Source organism: Thamnophis sirtalis, unplaced genomic scaffold, assembly GCF_051295495.1.
Source record: "Thamnophis sirtalis isolate CommonGarterSnake01/CBP01778 unplaced genomic scaffold, rThaSir2_p1.2 scaffold_10, whole genome shotgun sequence".
NCBI classification, from domain to species: domain Eukaryota; kingdom Metazoa; phylum Chordata; class Lepidosauria; order Squamata; family Natricidae; genus Thamnophis; species Thamnophis sirtalis.
This window is the reverse complement of record NW_028261390.1, coordinates 24114718-24128614: the sequence shown is the minus strand read 5'-3', so window position 1 is coordinate 24128614 and position 13897 is coordinate 24114718. Positions and strand designations below refer to the sequence as shown.

At 37.7% G+C, this 13897-nt stretch overlaps 1 protein-coding gene across 1 annotated transcript in view; it reads right to left on the bottom strand.

Annotated features, from left to right (window-relative positions):
- Positions 1–3983: 3983 nt before the first annotated feature.
- ALPK1 (alpha kinase 1) overlaps positions 3984–13897 on the bottom strand; it is a 67572-nt gene continuing 57658 nt past the window's right edge. The window contains exons 11-16 of the mRNA XM_087724217.1: positions 11898–12002; positions 9203–11279; positions 7831–7984; positions 5776–5938; positions 5470–5656; positions 3984–4263 (exon numbers count right to left, since the gene is read on the bottom strand). Of these exons, the coding sequence (XP_087580343.1) occupies positions 4064–4263; positions 5470–5656; positions 5776–5938; positions 7831–7984; positions 9203–11279; positions 11898–12002 (2886 nt within the window). The 3' untranslated portion in view covers positions 3984–4063. The remainder of the gene's footprint in view (positions 4264–5469; positions 5657–5775; positions 5939–7830; positions 7985–9202; positions 11280–11897; positions 12003–13897) is intronic.

Genomic DNA, 13897 nt, shown 5'->3' with positions numbered 1-13897 from the left:
ATAATGGTTGCAGTGTCCCAAGGTCATGTGATCACCTTTTGCCACCTTCTGACAAGCAAAGTCAATGGGGAAGCCAGATTCACTTAACAATCAGGGTACTAACTTATCAACTACAGTGATTCACTTAACACCGGTGGCAAGTAAGGTTGTAAAATGGGGCAAAACTCTCTTAACAAATGTCTCGCTTAACAACAGAAATTATGGTCTCAACTGTGGTTGTAAGGCTGTAGTCTCTTAACTCTGATCCTCTCTTTGAGCAAATTAATCAAAAGGGATCCAAAGAATTGTCTGATCATGACAGCAGATTGATGGAAATATCTTGATTGTGCTAACATAAACACTGCATTGAATGTTTCCACCTGTATGTGATAGGTCCAATATAACTGAGACATCATTTGGTTGTAAATCGCTGGGCTGCCATCACAACCAGGATGAAGTTCCCCAGCACCCAAGAACTGGAAGCTCCAGTAAATATACTTCTTGCAACAGAGAGGACTGTAGATGGACAACAAACTTAGCTTGTCCTTATCTGTGGATATGCCTGGAAGCCAATGTTATCTTTTTCTGAAAGTTCTTACCCCAAACTGCATTGCAGAAGATCTTCTGCTGTAGAGCAACATCAAAGGAGCCAGTAAGCCCAAAGTTGCTTCTGTCATCTGCTTTGCTCGGTTTGCCTCTCAAGCCTGGAAATCAGCCACAGACCCTGAATTCCTTGCCAAGCTCACTGCACACTGCCATCCAATCTTGACTTTTTCCGATCTGACAGCCCTGGTTTCTTTAGCTGCTTTCCAAGTTTGACTCCAACTTCACTTTTCTTTTTAAATTTCCTCAAATTCGTTGAGAATTTGATTAACTCTATTACTTTCTCTTTAACTTCTTACTTTCACCTTTCCCTTCCATCCACCTACAAAAATCATCAATATTCTACCACTCTCTATCATCAATGCCATTTTAAGTCTAGATCTTGCCTTATTCTTACTTGTGCAGTTAGACTCAGAACCTAAAGGTTTCATATCTTTATGTACTTTGGGTAGAAAAGTATACTACAGCATCTAACTATGTTAAATTGATCCTGGAAATCTTCCTGTTTAATTGGGCCTTAGTCCAAAATTCTGCCTTGTGAGCATCGCTATTTTAATGTACATCCATAACAAATCAGGCATCACCCATATAAATGGGATTCTAAATATATTTTTTAAATAAATGGGGGTGTGATGAAACAATCAGCCAATTGCTGATCTAAGCATGCTCAGTCTAAAAATCATCAACTAACATTTTGTTAGGGATTCCAGGGTCATGTGAAATGGTGCACTCAAAGAAATCCATATCACACAGGGTGGTACAAAACAGATGTCTGCTCTATAGCTGAGATCCCACCATTGTTTAACATTGGGAAAGCTACAAAGGTAATTACTACTTTTAAAGGGGAAAAAGGGTTGAGAACCACAGAAATTTAGACCTTCTCCTCCACCAACTTTAAAAACTGAAGGGGAACTACATAACACTAATGGATTTTGTGCAGGAAAATGTGTATTATTCTTATCATATTGTATTACTGTTATTATATTATATCATATCATAAAAATATTCCCATATGAATATTTAGGAAACAGAGGGGTTGCTCAAAGCCATGTAACATATTCAGGCTGCTTCTGGTTTGACACTCATCCTCTTTGAATGTTTTGTAATATGAATGCTGTTCTTGCACTGGGTAAAAGCAGCTGTTACCTTTTATTCTTTCTATCTATCTATCTTTCCTTCTTTTTGTTTATGAAGCAATCTTTTGTGTTTTTTGATCAAAGCTTAAAATTCATGGATGTGACCTTCCTGGACTTTTGTCAGCTACCACCTGGAAGACTTTAAAAAGAAGCAATGGAAGAATTACATCGTTCTAGGATCAATGACAATATCATTGGCCAATGAGGGACCTCTTGATTCAGGAATCGCTCTGGGAAAACAACTCTGAGCTTTAAAATTAAGATTAGGAAACTAGCAGAGAAAGTTAAGGCCCAGTGGTTGCAAAGAATGTTTGCTAAATAAAGATGAATTTTATGCACCTAGCCTCCCAATGCATTTCAAAATGATTTTTTGGGTAGTTGCACCCCAGCACATTTATGCTTTAATTTGTTTTGGGAGAATCTATATTTATTCCTGCTGGTATAGTTTTGCATCAGATTAGCAATTTAATAATTCTAGTATTTTAATTACATATTAAACACATACATGTCTAAAAAAACACATAACAAGTTCATATGTCATTAAGCTCTTTAGATCCAAGCTCTTTCCACAATTATACTTTTATTTTGAATTATTAACTAACATTCTTATTTATTGACTTCTTAGTCAATGTTTTATTTTAAGGTTTGGTTTAATACTGTACATTCTTTAAAAAACACTATGGAATAAATTAAGACCAGTTTTAAATAGTTTTATGGAATGCATCTTTCTCTATCACAAATATGAGATCTGTGTTAAAGATAATATTGCTGATTTTTGACACTGACTTTTTAAGAAAAAAGTTAAATGTAGGGCTTTTTAATTGCTTCTAATTATGTTTTTGTTGCTTCAATGTTTTAACATTGGTGGTGTTTAGGTTTTTATGAAGTTATTTTTGTTTTCATTTGTTAGTTTTCAAGAAGTATATGATTTATACCTCTGAAGATGCCAGGCACTTGAAGAGAAACATCAGGATACCGGATAATTAGACCATGACCTGTAACATCCATAATTATCACAACTAGAAAAAAAATTCCTTCTTCCTTGTGAATTTTTTGGGGTCACCTTGATTCCATGACTATAATACGAGGTATTGTTTTTAACATGTGGGCAACTATTATCATGTCCCTTGTTGGTCCCTGGATAATAAGTGGAAAATGAATCCATGGTCCATGACTCAAGTTCAAAACAGAGCTCCCACTTACAATACAATAGCAGAGTTGGAAGGGACTTTGGAGGTCTTCTAGTCCAACCCACTGCCTTGGCAGGAAATCCTGTACTGTTCCAGATGAATGGTTATCCAACATCTTCTTAAAGACTTCCAATGTCGGGGCATTCACAATTTCTGGAAGCAAACTGTTCCACTGATTAATTGTTGTAACTGTCAGGAAATTTCTCCTCAGTTCTAAGTTGCTTCTCTCCTTGATTAGTTTCCACCCATTGCTTCTTGTTCTACCCTCAGGTGCCTTGGAGAATAGTTTGACTCCCTCTTCTTTGTGTATAAAACCAAACCGGTTGTTGAAGTCTGTTGACTAATGAATTTAACAGTGCTCAGCTAGTTTATTTATGTTACAGTATTAATACAAGAAGGGAGAAATGCAGCCTTTTGGAAGAAAATGTACTTAAAATGCATGACATAAAGAACAAGAGAGTTTGCTGAACTGAGAGTCTTACCAAGCCTATTTAGCTTTGCTCAGCTGCATTAATAATCATTTCCAGATAAGGTAAGGTGGTGTATAGGCTGCCTTTGATCAGTACTGACTTTCAATGACTAATTTATATGAAGCTGAGGTACAAAGTTACCGGTATTTCTGTACTTCTGTGTATACAACACTGCAATTGTACAAAGAGTAAGATATGAAAGAAGCAACTAAATGCATGGTCCAGTGGTGGGTTCCGGCTGCCGCTACTGCCGGTTCACTCCGAGATTTGCGGTGCGCATGCATGTCCTTAGCATGCATGTACTTGATGCCTGCTGTATGGGCATGCACAGAGTAACAAAAACTGCTCTGTGCATGCACAGAAGGCAAAAACAAGATGGCGCCAGCGAGAGAACCAGTTCAGGAGCGTGACAGGCCTGGGTCGCTGCTGGTTCCAGCAACCCAGGTTGGCAAGTTACTACCAGTTTGGCTGAACCAGTCCGAACCAGTAGGAACCCACCTCTGGCGTGGTGTCTCCTTATGAGTAACATCTCTGTCTTATCACAGAATGAGCTTTTGATATCAGAACACACATAACACAATATTAATTGTATATTATGGTGCAGATATTTCAAAAAAAGGGAAAAGATGTTTATTGAAAAGTCACATCAGGGACTCTTGGGTAAAGGGGCACAGATAATCTAATATCACTTTGGTTTCTCTATGGTAGGTCTTGTCAATGAAAGACGGGAACAGATTTCATTGCATTCTGTATGCTGATTATTGAAGAAATAGTAGATTCCTTTCTTTCCAAAGTTTGTGAGGCCTGATGTTTCTTTCTTAGAGACAGAATGGATCTGGGGATCAGTAAGATAGATGAGGCCTTTTCCATTATCTGTCACCCAGCCTGTCCAAAGGGAAACAAAAGAAAACAGAACAAAAAGTCATTTTCTTAATGTAGGCATTATATAAGCTCTCCTACTCCAAGCAAACATAATCGTGAAAATGCACAAAAAATATTTTATTTATTAAACAAATTTATATAGCCATCCAACTCACACATGATGACTTGTGACTGCGCAGCTTTGAAAATGTTCCCATTGATTAAAAGTTGTAATCTTTTATTTATTTGATTTATATTCCATTTGGTAGTATACATAGCACTTCCTTATACAATTTTCCCTGGCAACCACCTTGTGAAGTGGGTTGCACCAAGAAAGAGTAACTGGCCTAATCACCAAGCAGGTTTCCATGGCTAAAGATGGATTTGAATCTAGATCTATCTTAGTCCCTTAGTATTAAAGGTGTATTTATTGACAATGTAACAATTAAAACAGTTTCAAAGTACGAAGTACAGCGGAAGTAGAATTATATGCTCTTTTGATTCTATGTTCCTAAAATATTTCAGCAGTAAATATTGGTTATGCAACTGGATGAAAGGGCAGAGGACCTCAGGGCTAGAAACTGGGATTTTATGAGTTTTAATTCTATTTTTCAGAAAGGCAACAGGGTGACCTTGGGCCAGCCACTCTTTTCCAGAAAAAGGAAGAAGGCAACAACAAGCACTTCAAAAATTTTGCCAAGAAAACTATATAAGTATCAGAAATCAACATTGATTTGAACATACCAAATAAATAGTCAGTGTCTTTGAATCAAGGTTGATTCCTAACGGTAATCCCTCTCATTGAACAGCCATGACACCATAATAACTTGAGTAGAAAAATGTCTTCAGATTTATTTTCACAAATGAGGACAAATGGCATCTAAATTATTTATGGAATCTACTTAGGAGAAATTACTTATAGCTTAAGTGAAATGGACATTAATCACTTGCATCTTCCAATCAATCAGTTAAAATTTTTGCTGCTATTTGGCTGCTTTTGAGATATATTAGTTCCATTCCATTCTTCCTTCTCCCTGCCAACATTTTTGTTCTTCCTCTCATCTTCGTCTCATGTAATTATTTAGCATTCTATGGCCACTGAAATTAGAACTCTAAATAGTCACATGATGAAGAAGGTATGCCTGTTCAAAACAAACCTCAGCTTTTAATAAACCATTGATCTAATAAAATGTTAGGTTTCACCACATGATGACTGCATGTTTTACAAACCTTGTAAATCGACCACCACATCTGTGCCTTGGGAAAATTCATAGCAGAAATGACCATATGCAAGTCCATATTCTGTGGCTTTGTACTCCAACTTTACTACACTGGTGTTGTTGGATAACTTCACAAATTCTCCTAGAATGTAGGGTTCCACAGTTACACATCCTTGGATAGACTTGCCTTCTAGTATCTGAAAAAGAAATAAGAGAGTTACAATATGAACAGTATAGATACTGTCCACTATTTTCATGAGGACATTTCTCCCTTGTCTTCTGCTGAATTCCTTATAGCTTTTTGTTTACTCCTTACCAAGAGTACCACTGATGGGATGTAAAAGATTTGTGTAGAGATTTTTTGCTCATACAGTCTTTTGTTGAATTCTGTCACATAGTATTGAGCTGTCATTTGCCGTTCCACATCATTGAAATGGTACATAATCTCTTTTTCTTCTTTGTATTCTTTGCCAACATACCTAGGGATATTGTAACACACGACACAAATGATATTCTCCAATTACTGGGACTAATATAACACATACCACAGTAATAATTCATGTTTATTTAGAAAATGTGTCCATTGCTCTTCTCCAATAGCAGCTTAGGTGTGACATGAATATATATATATATTTAATATAAACACATTAAATATGATCTAGGCAGAATGACCCTATGAATAACCTGGAAGATTTTCCATAGCTGAGGAATCACTATCTTATAAGTCAGTCTGGGTTCATAGTAGAAAAGGTTCTGAATCTCCTTCTGTTTTCCTTTATTTTCCCCTCCACCTTTTAATTATACTTTATTTTGCAAAAGAAGGAAAAATGCTTTATGACTGATACAAGTTTTCCTTATGTTTGGAAAGTGCCTAACAAAATAGGGATATAATCATGCAATTGATGGGCTATTGGAATAGAAGTGGGGAGAGACAAAGGTCTTCATGAAAAACATCAATAATATTGAAGGAAGCCTTGTACAGGAAGAACTGTAGAGGAGGAGATTCATGACAAAATAATCGCTGGAAGTTCCCCCACCCCCAGGATTCGGTTCCACCACAAAATCGCGGAGGACAAAATCGCGCTCGACGAAAGCGCGCATTTGACGTCATCACAGCGCGACGAAAACATCGCGCTGTGATCGAAAAATGTAAAAATAAAGCTAAAACCTTCCCCTAACCCCCCCAAACCTAACCCTAACCCTAACCCTAAACCTAACCCTTAACCTAACCCTAAATCTAACCCTAAACCTAACCGTTAACGTAACGAAAAACCTAACGCTAACCCTTAACCTAACGCTAAACCTAACGCTAACGCTCTAAACCTGACCCTAACCCTTAACCTAACCCTAACCCTAACCCTTAACCTAACCCTTACCTTTATGTGAATCGGCTTGCTTTAATTTTAATTTTATTTCAATTTTTATTTTTTTTCGTCGCGCTGTGATGACATCACATGCGCGCTTTCATCGAGCACGATTTTGTCCTTCGTGCTTTTGACGGGTCACGCAGGATTCAGGTTGACTCAGGATATCTGCTATCTTAATGTTACCCTTTCCCTAATTCAACTTCAGAAGCAACCTGGTCTGGTACCTGAAATTCATCCTTTGATAATATGGGTACTCAATACATGTGAGTACTTCAGGTCAGCAATGATTTTACTACTGGGGAATTCTGGAAATTGAAAACGAAGTCTATAATCTAGAGCTGTGATGGTGAACCTATGGCATGCGTGCCACAGGTGGCACCTGGAGCCACATCTCCCTGCACACGAGCCGTCAGCTGATTTTCAGCCATCCATAGGGCTGGGGGAGGCCGTTTTTGCCCTTTCCAAGCTTCAGGAAAGCCCCCAAAGCCTGGGGAGGGCAAAAAACAGACCCAATGGGAGAAGTTCCGATAGGAGGCTTTCCTAGAGCCTGGGGAGGGCGAAAATAGCCTTCCCCAGGCCCCCGGAGGAAATACCAAGCTCAGCTTGGAGGCGAGCAGTGTGACGTGCATGGGGAGGGGAATGTGAGGCGGGGGTTGTGCGTGCATGCACATGTGGGGGTGGGGGCTTTGCATTATGGGTGCCGGCACACGTGCTCACTTTTGTGGCACTGAACAAAAAGGTTAGCCATCATTGATTTAGAAGGTACTCAGATTGGGAAAGGTTATCTCAGGAAGCAGATGTGGGAATCAAGTAGCGCCAGACTGCTTAGATTGTATTTGCCACTTATCCTAGCCTGCTAAAATAGCATGTAGCCTCCGCAATGGTGGAATACTTACAAAGGCTGAAGTAAGATTCTGCTACTAGGAGTCCTATATGTAGTCAAATACAACACAATATGGAGCTTGCGTGAACTTTTCCAGATCATATATTAGGTCGAGTCATACCTTCCCAGGGTTTCTTCTTGGTGCAGAAAGTGCATCCAAAAAGCATTCCTCTGCTTGCCTTTCTTTGCCACACTCAAGTTATCTCCAATATATGCAGCTGTTTCCTGAGCTGTCCACAGCCCAGATATCTTAGAATATTTCAAAAGAAGAGCATCTAGAGAAAAAAAGGGATGAAGTGACAGAGTTACAGTATGTCACATATACTTTCGCAACCTGATCTGTACTGCAGCATAGCACTATCAGCCTCACATGTGCACAGAAAAGCAAAACAAGATGAATTGCTTTGGACTAAGAAGTTATTTCTCAATAATATCTTGCTGATGACGACAGACGTATAAACAATTACGGTCATGCCCTTCAACGAAGTATATTGTATTGTATATGATAACCACAAAAACACTAAAATCAAATGATTCTGCAGCAGATACAGAACTTTAATTGAAATATATGTATATCAGTATTTAGATTCTGCCTCTTATTAAATCATTAACAGATTCTTTACATCTTACGTTTTAAGAATATAAATATGACACAAAATCCTTAGAATGACAATTGTAACAAACATAATAGCAAGATCTGAATTCATAAGTCTTGATCTTTTCCTAACTTCAGCAGCCTCATTTTTCCCCTTTATTTTTAAATGAAAAATAAATTTTATTCAATTTCACATCAACATTTTGATGAAATTTGCATTGGCAGGGAATGAAGCTTGTGTGTTTAATTAGCTTCAATGTAGCCATAGGGCGAGTATTATGCCCTTCACTGTACTACCCTCTTTCCAGCAATGGACTACAAGATTCTATGCAACCATCTGACTCCAGCAGTCATAGAACTTCTGTATGTGTGGTCAGTTGCAGCTTTGAGGAAGAAAAAAGAAAGGAATAGCCTAATGGCATTCTGTGTGGTAGCATGGAGAGAATAGTGTTAATTGCATCATTCCCCCAAATAATTATGTGATTGGTTTGACGTAACATGCAGGCTGTTACCACATTTGCTCTGGTACAGACAGTTGTACTACAGGATATATCTTGGATTTTGATATTCATGCATTAAGATAGAAATTGGAAGAAAAGAAGAAATACAAATTCAGAATGAGGCTAGACAATATTGACTGATATTTATCCCTCAAAATTTGGTGGTAAATATGTAAAACAAATAAGTATACTGCTGGCCATAGCATCCAGTCCTACTGAGCTTCTGATCTCAAACAGGGTGGATGAGCTGGTAACCCTACCATGAGTCAAATGGTCCAAATTTATAAATCAGTATGAAAATGCCAGGATGCAACCAACTTCTGCCTCTGAAAATAGCATAGATTTACTGGGATCAAAATTCCTGGAGCAAAGATAATAGTTTAGAAAATGTGACTTACGGTGTGTTTTATGAAGGAGGTTTGGTTTAAAGACCCCTGTATTCTTCATTCTCTCAACTAGCCAAGAATGTTCAACACCCGAAAACAGCTTGTTATAATCATCATTACTCAGAGTACGAGCTTGTTGCATTTGTTCTTTGACCATGCTAATAAAGGAAAAAGAGCTTCCACTAGAATTCATTAAGGGAGAACTTCCCAGTTTAGAAAAACTACTGGAAAAACTGGGTCCTTTGTACCATGATTTCAGAGAGCTTGAGCTGTGGCTGCTGTTTAAAATGACCCCCACATTTTCACCTTCATCTTCTTCAGTTGTAGCACAGTCACCAGAATGATTTGAAACCTGCTTGTTGCCCGATCCTAATAAATCACTTGGGGTCTCAATCCTGTGATTTTGTGGATCTTTTATTATACCTTCATTAGTACAATGGTCTGTTAACTCTCTTCTATCATCAGAAACCAGTTCCCAGTCATCTTCTGTTTGTGTTTTAACTTCAGATATTTTAGAGGAGGATCCTGTTAATGTCATATTGGCAGATTGGTTGATCCAATTTTGTACAAAAGGGTCACATTCAGCTTTAAATACATTGTTTCTTACAAAAACAGGTAATATCTGTTCACTGGGTAGATCTGGATTCATTAGTGAATCTTCTGTCCCATCTTCTGTTTCTCCTTCTAAGTCAACAATTTGCCAATGATTTCTACTTATTGGGCCTGAATCTCGTGTATGGTTTGCATTGTCTTCGATCCTTCCTTTTCCAATACTAGAAATAGTAACATTGCTGCTGTCCTTGGTTCTGGAAACCTTCCCTGAAGAAATTATTCCAAAAGGATCTTTTTCAGATGTAAAACTCATTACTTTATCTTGTTTGGAGTTGCTGCTACTAGCTCTGCTGGGTGACTGTTTTGAAGCATCCACTCCTGCCTCCATATGCTTCTTTCTTAAATTTGGGTCCAATTCTTTTGGTGTATTAGTGAAAGGTATGCTTTTTGGAAAGGGATGCTTTAAAGAACCTGTGTCATTTTGAGAGTGTTGAAGTGTGATTTTGTGTATTTTATTAGTTAATAAACAAAGATCACTTTCTTGAATTTTCTTTTCAATATCTTCAGGCAACTCCATAGTATTCTTTGCCTTCTGCACCTCATCTTGGGGTAGATCTTTTTTATTATTGACAATTTCTTCCCAACTAGTATTAGAGCTTGATCTGGACAATTTGCTCCAAGTTCCCAGTTCACTAAAGACTTTATTCCCACTTTGGGAATCAACTGAAACCTCACCAGCTTTCTTTTGATTATCAGAAGTTTCACTTTCTGTCTGTTCATCAAGAGAAACCCTCCTTGTCACAATGCGAGAAATTTTCTTTCCCGTTTGGTCTTTAAGGCCATCGTGTCTTTTCCCTGCTTTCTGTGAAACTGGGATTGGTACACTCTGATTTTCACAATGACAATTTGCTTCAGTAGCACATATGGTATCCATATTTCTGGTTTCGGTCTTCAAAGTTGTTATACAGGCTCTTGCCTTCCCGTTTCCTGGTCTAATTTTATGATTTCTGCAAGTACTTTCAAAAACATCACAGACTGATTCATGATGCTGAAAATACATTCTGAGAACCTCCACAAAGCTCAAATCACCATTCAGAACCTGTTTTTTGACATCCGTTTTATAGCTATCAGGAATGTAGGATTTGGCATCTGAATTAGGAAAATTTTGCACTTGCAATTGTTCTTTAACCGACATGACCAGGGACATAATGTCTTTAGCAAGCAGTTCTTTTTCCTGCTCTTCATTTTGAAGTGAATAACTGTAAGCATAAAGCTTCTCCAAAGCTTCCTGGCACAACTGATTCACCTGATTAAGGCCCTTCCTTTCTCCATACAGCCGCTGGTGTACTTTGGCAAGGGAGAAAGCTGCTTTGATAAAACTGTGAAGCTCCTGTTTGCTGGTGACTAGTTCTTTGTCCTTCTTGCTCAATAAACCAATTTCAAAGGATTCCTTTGCTTGTGATAAATAAAATGCTTGCTTTTCTGGAGGACATGAACTTGAACAGCTGTAAGTTAGCAAACACATTCCCCGGATATTCTGAAAAATAAGTATAGTGGGAATGAATAGGATTTGTCAAATTCGTGGGTCAATATAGGTGTCAAGTCCCTTAAAAATCTATTCCACCATGTAATCACAATTGTTTTCAATTTTCAGTTGATTATAGTTTCTACCTTTAGTGAAATATTATTATTAGTTTTATTTTAACATACATTTATTTAGCATAACATTTTAAATCACTGCTCATCTTTGTAGAAAATGGGGGAACTTAGAGGAATACACTAAAAACACCTCAAAACCATTAAAAGAACATAATCAGTCTCAAGCAAGAATGGATATAATTACAACAGAAACAGATAAAACATCCAAATTAAAGATACAAAACATCCAAATTAACTCAACCAATTTTGTTAGCTACCCAGAGTCACTTAGATATAATTGGTAGTGTAAACATGTGATGAATGAATGAATGAATGAATAAATTACATACGGGAATTATAGCCTTGAAATGAGAAAGAAACCACATTTTCTACTCCAGCATCAAGTAAAGCAAGATTAATAATCTTGTTAGGATCATAATATATCAGTAGTTGAGAAAGACCACTGTAAACAGTTTTCAGAGTGGAAGAAAATAGGAATGCTGAACATGGTACTTACAACTGCAGTGAGCACAAACAATGGTGTGAACTGACTCAAGATTGCAGCCAGCTTGCAAGCTTCGGCAGCTGAAAGTAAACGATGATCGAATTCTTTAAGAAGGTTCTAATAAAATAACAAATGGACGTTGAAAGATACTTGTTTTGACAGTTTTAAATGCATTTTTATATGACATAGACTCAATTGCATCTCTTGATTGAGAGACAGTGTATGATAAAAAGAATAGGCTTGAATTACAAACTATTTGTTTGATAAATGTGCCAAAAGCAGTATATGATAGCATATGTAATGATAATAAATGGAATTCTTACAGAATGGCTCAATAGCAAACTGAAATAATACAAATGGGTGTAATATCATCTTATTTGCTTAATGTATATTTGGTCAAATAAATAAGGAATGGCGAAAGTACAGGGCGGGGCATAACCTTTTCCTAGGGGGTCACAGCAAGATCGACAGCAGTTTACAACTTCCGCGACACCTCATTTTAAAGCCCATAAAAAACTGAATTGAATGAGCTATTAAATGTTAAATTTGCTTTAAGAATGGCTGGAAAATTTGATTCGGAAGAACAAAGGATCATTGACAGAATAAAATGCATTGCCTTTCGAGAGGCTCACGATGCTGGAGCGACGTTTATCAATCGAAAATGGATTGCAAACAAATTGAAACGTCATCCGGATTGGGTTACTGATAATTGGAACAAAACAGCCCAAGAATGTTTCACAAAATTTGGAGAAGGGCGTCCTCTGCAACTGTCCCAAGAAAGCAAAGCCATCATTGCAACTGGCAGTCGCAAACAACGAAAAGGAAACCGAAAAGTGGCCCAAGAAATCCTTCAAATTCGTGGAAAACGAGTTGATCAAAGGACAATTGGCCGATATCGAGAACGAGAAGGTTTGAAGCCATTCCACGTCATTTGCAAACCATTGAAAACTCAAACACACGTTCAAGATCGGCTTTGGTTGTGCGATTGGTTGTCTGAATGGACCGAGGAAGATTTTCTTCATTTGGCGCCATCTGACGAATTCTTCGTTTATGCCATTCGAAAACCGAATTTCCAGAACGATCGAATTTGGGCTAAAGACGTCGACGACATCGCCAAACATGAACGATATCGACAAATCGTTCGCAATCCGACTTGCATCGGGATTTTCATCATTTTCACAGCCAAGAAACTGCATTGGGTTTTGAAGGATAAAGGGGAATCCTGGGATGGCAGTTATTTCCGTGAGAAAATTTTATTGGAGAATGTCATTCCATTTCTCAGTGATCCAGACAATGTCTTGGTGGTTGGTGAGGCTGTCTTTCTTCATGACAAAGCTCCTTGCATGCGTGCAAATGCGACTCAGCAATTGTTAAAGGAAAACAATGTCGAATTTTGGGGCAATGACGTCTGGCCGGGAAATTCGCCAGATCTCAATCCGGCAGAGAACATTGGGGCCATAATTAAGGATGAAGTGGAAGCTCTGATGATTCAGGAGCAAGGTCAAAATTGATATTCGGTTGAAACTTTGAGAATGAATTTGGAAACTGTGTTGAAAAATCTGGAAAATCGAACGGAACTGTTTGAAGATTTGTTGTGTTCTTATCCACCTCGTTTGAATGCTGTTCGAAGGGCTAATGGTGGTCATACTGACTATTAAATCGTGTCAATAAACTCAGTTTTTGATGGGCTTTCGAATGGTGTATGAATTATTTGTGTTGTTATTACAAGTGTTGCTGTGACCCCCTAGGAAAAGGTTATGCCCCGCCCTGTATGCTGGATGGGATGATACAGTAATGTATCTGTATATCAGTAAACAAAAAATATCCTGTAGATTCCTGACAGTCCAAATAATTTAGTGAATGTAATGTGTGTCTGATGCAATTAGAAATATAGATTTCAAAAATAAATTTATTAAATTTACTTGCATTTGAATTGGAAAATTGAGGGATCAATTGTAAAGTATACACAACTGGTAATAACTGGAGCAAGTATGTTTTTTTTTTTACATTAA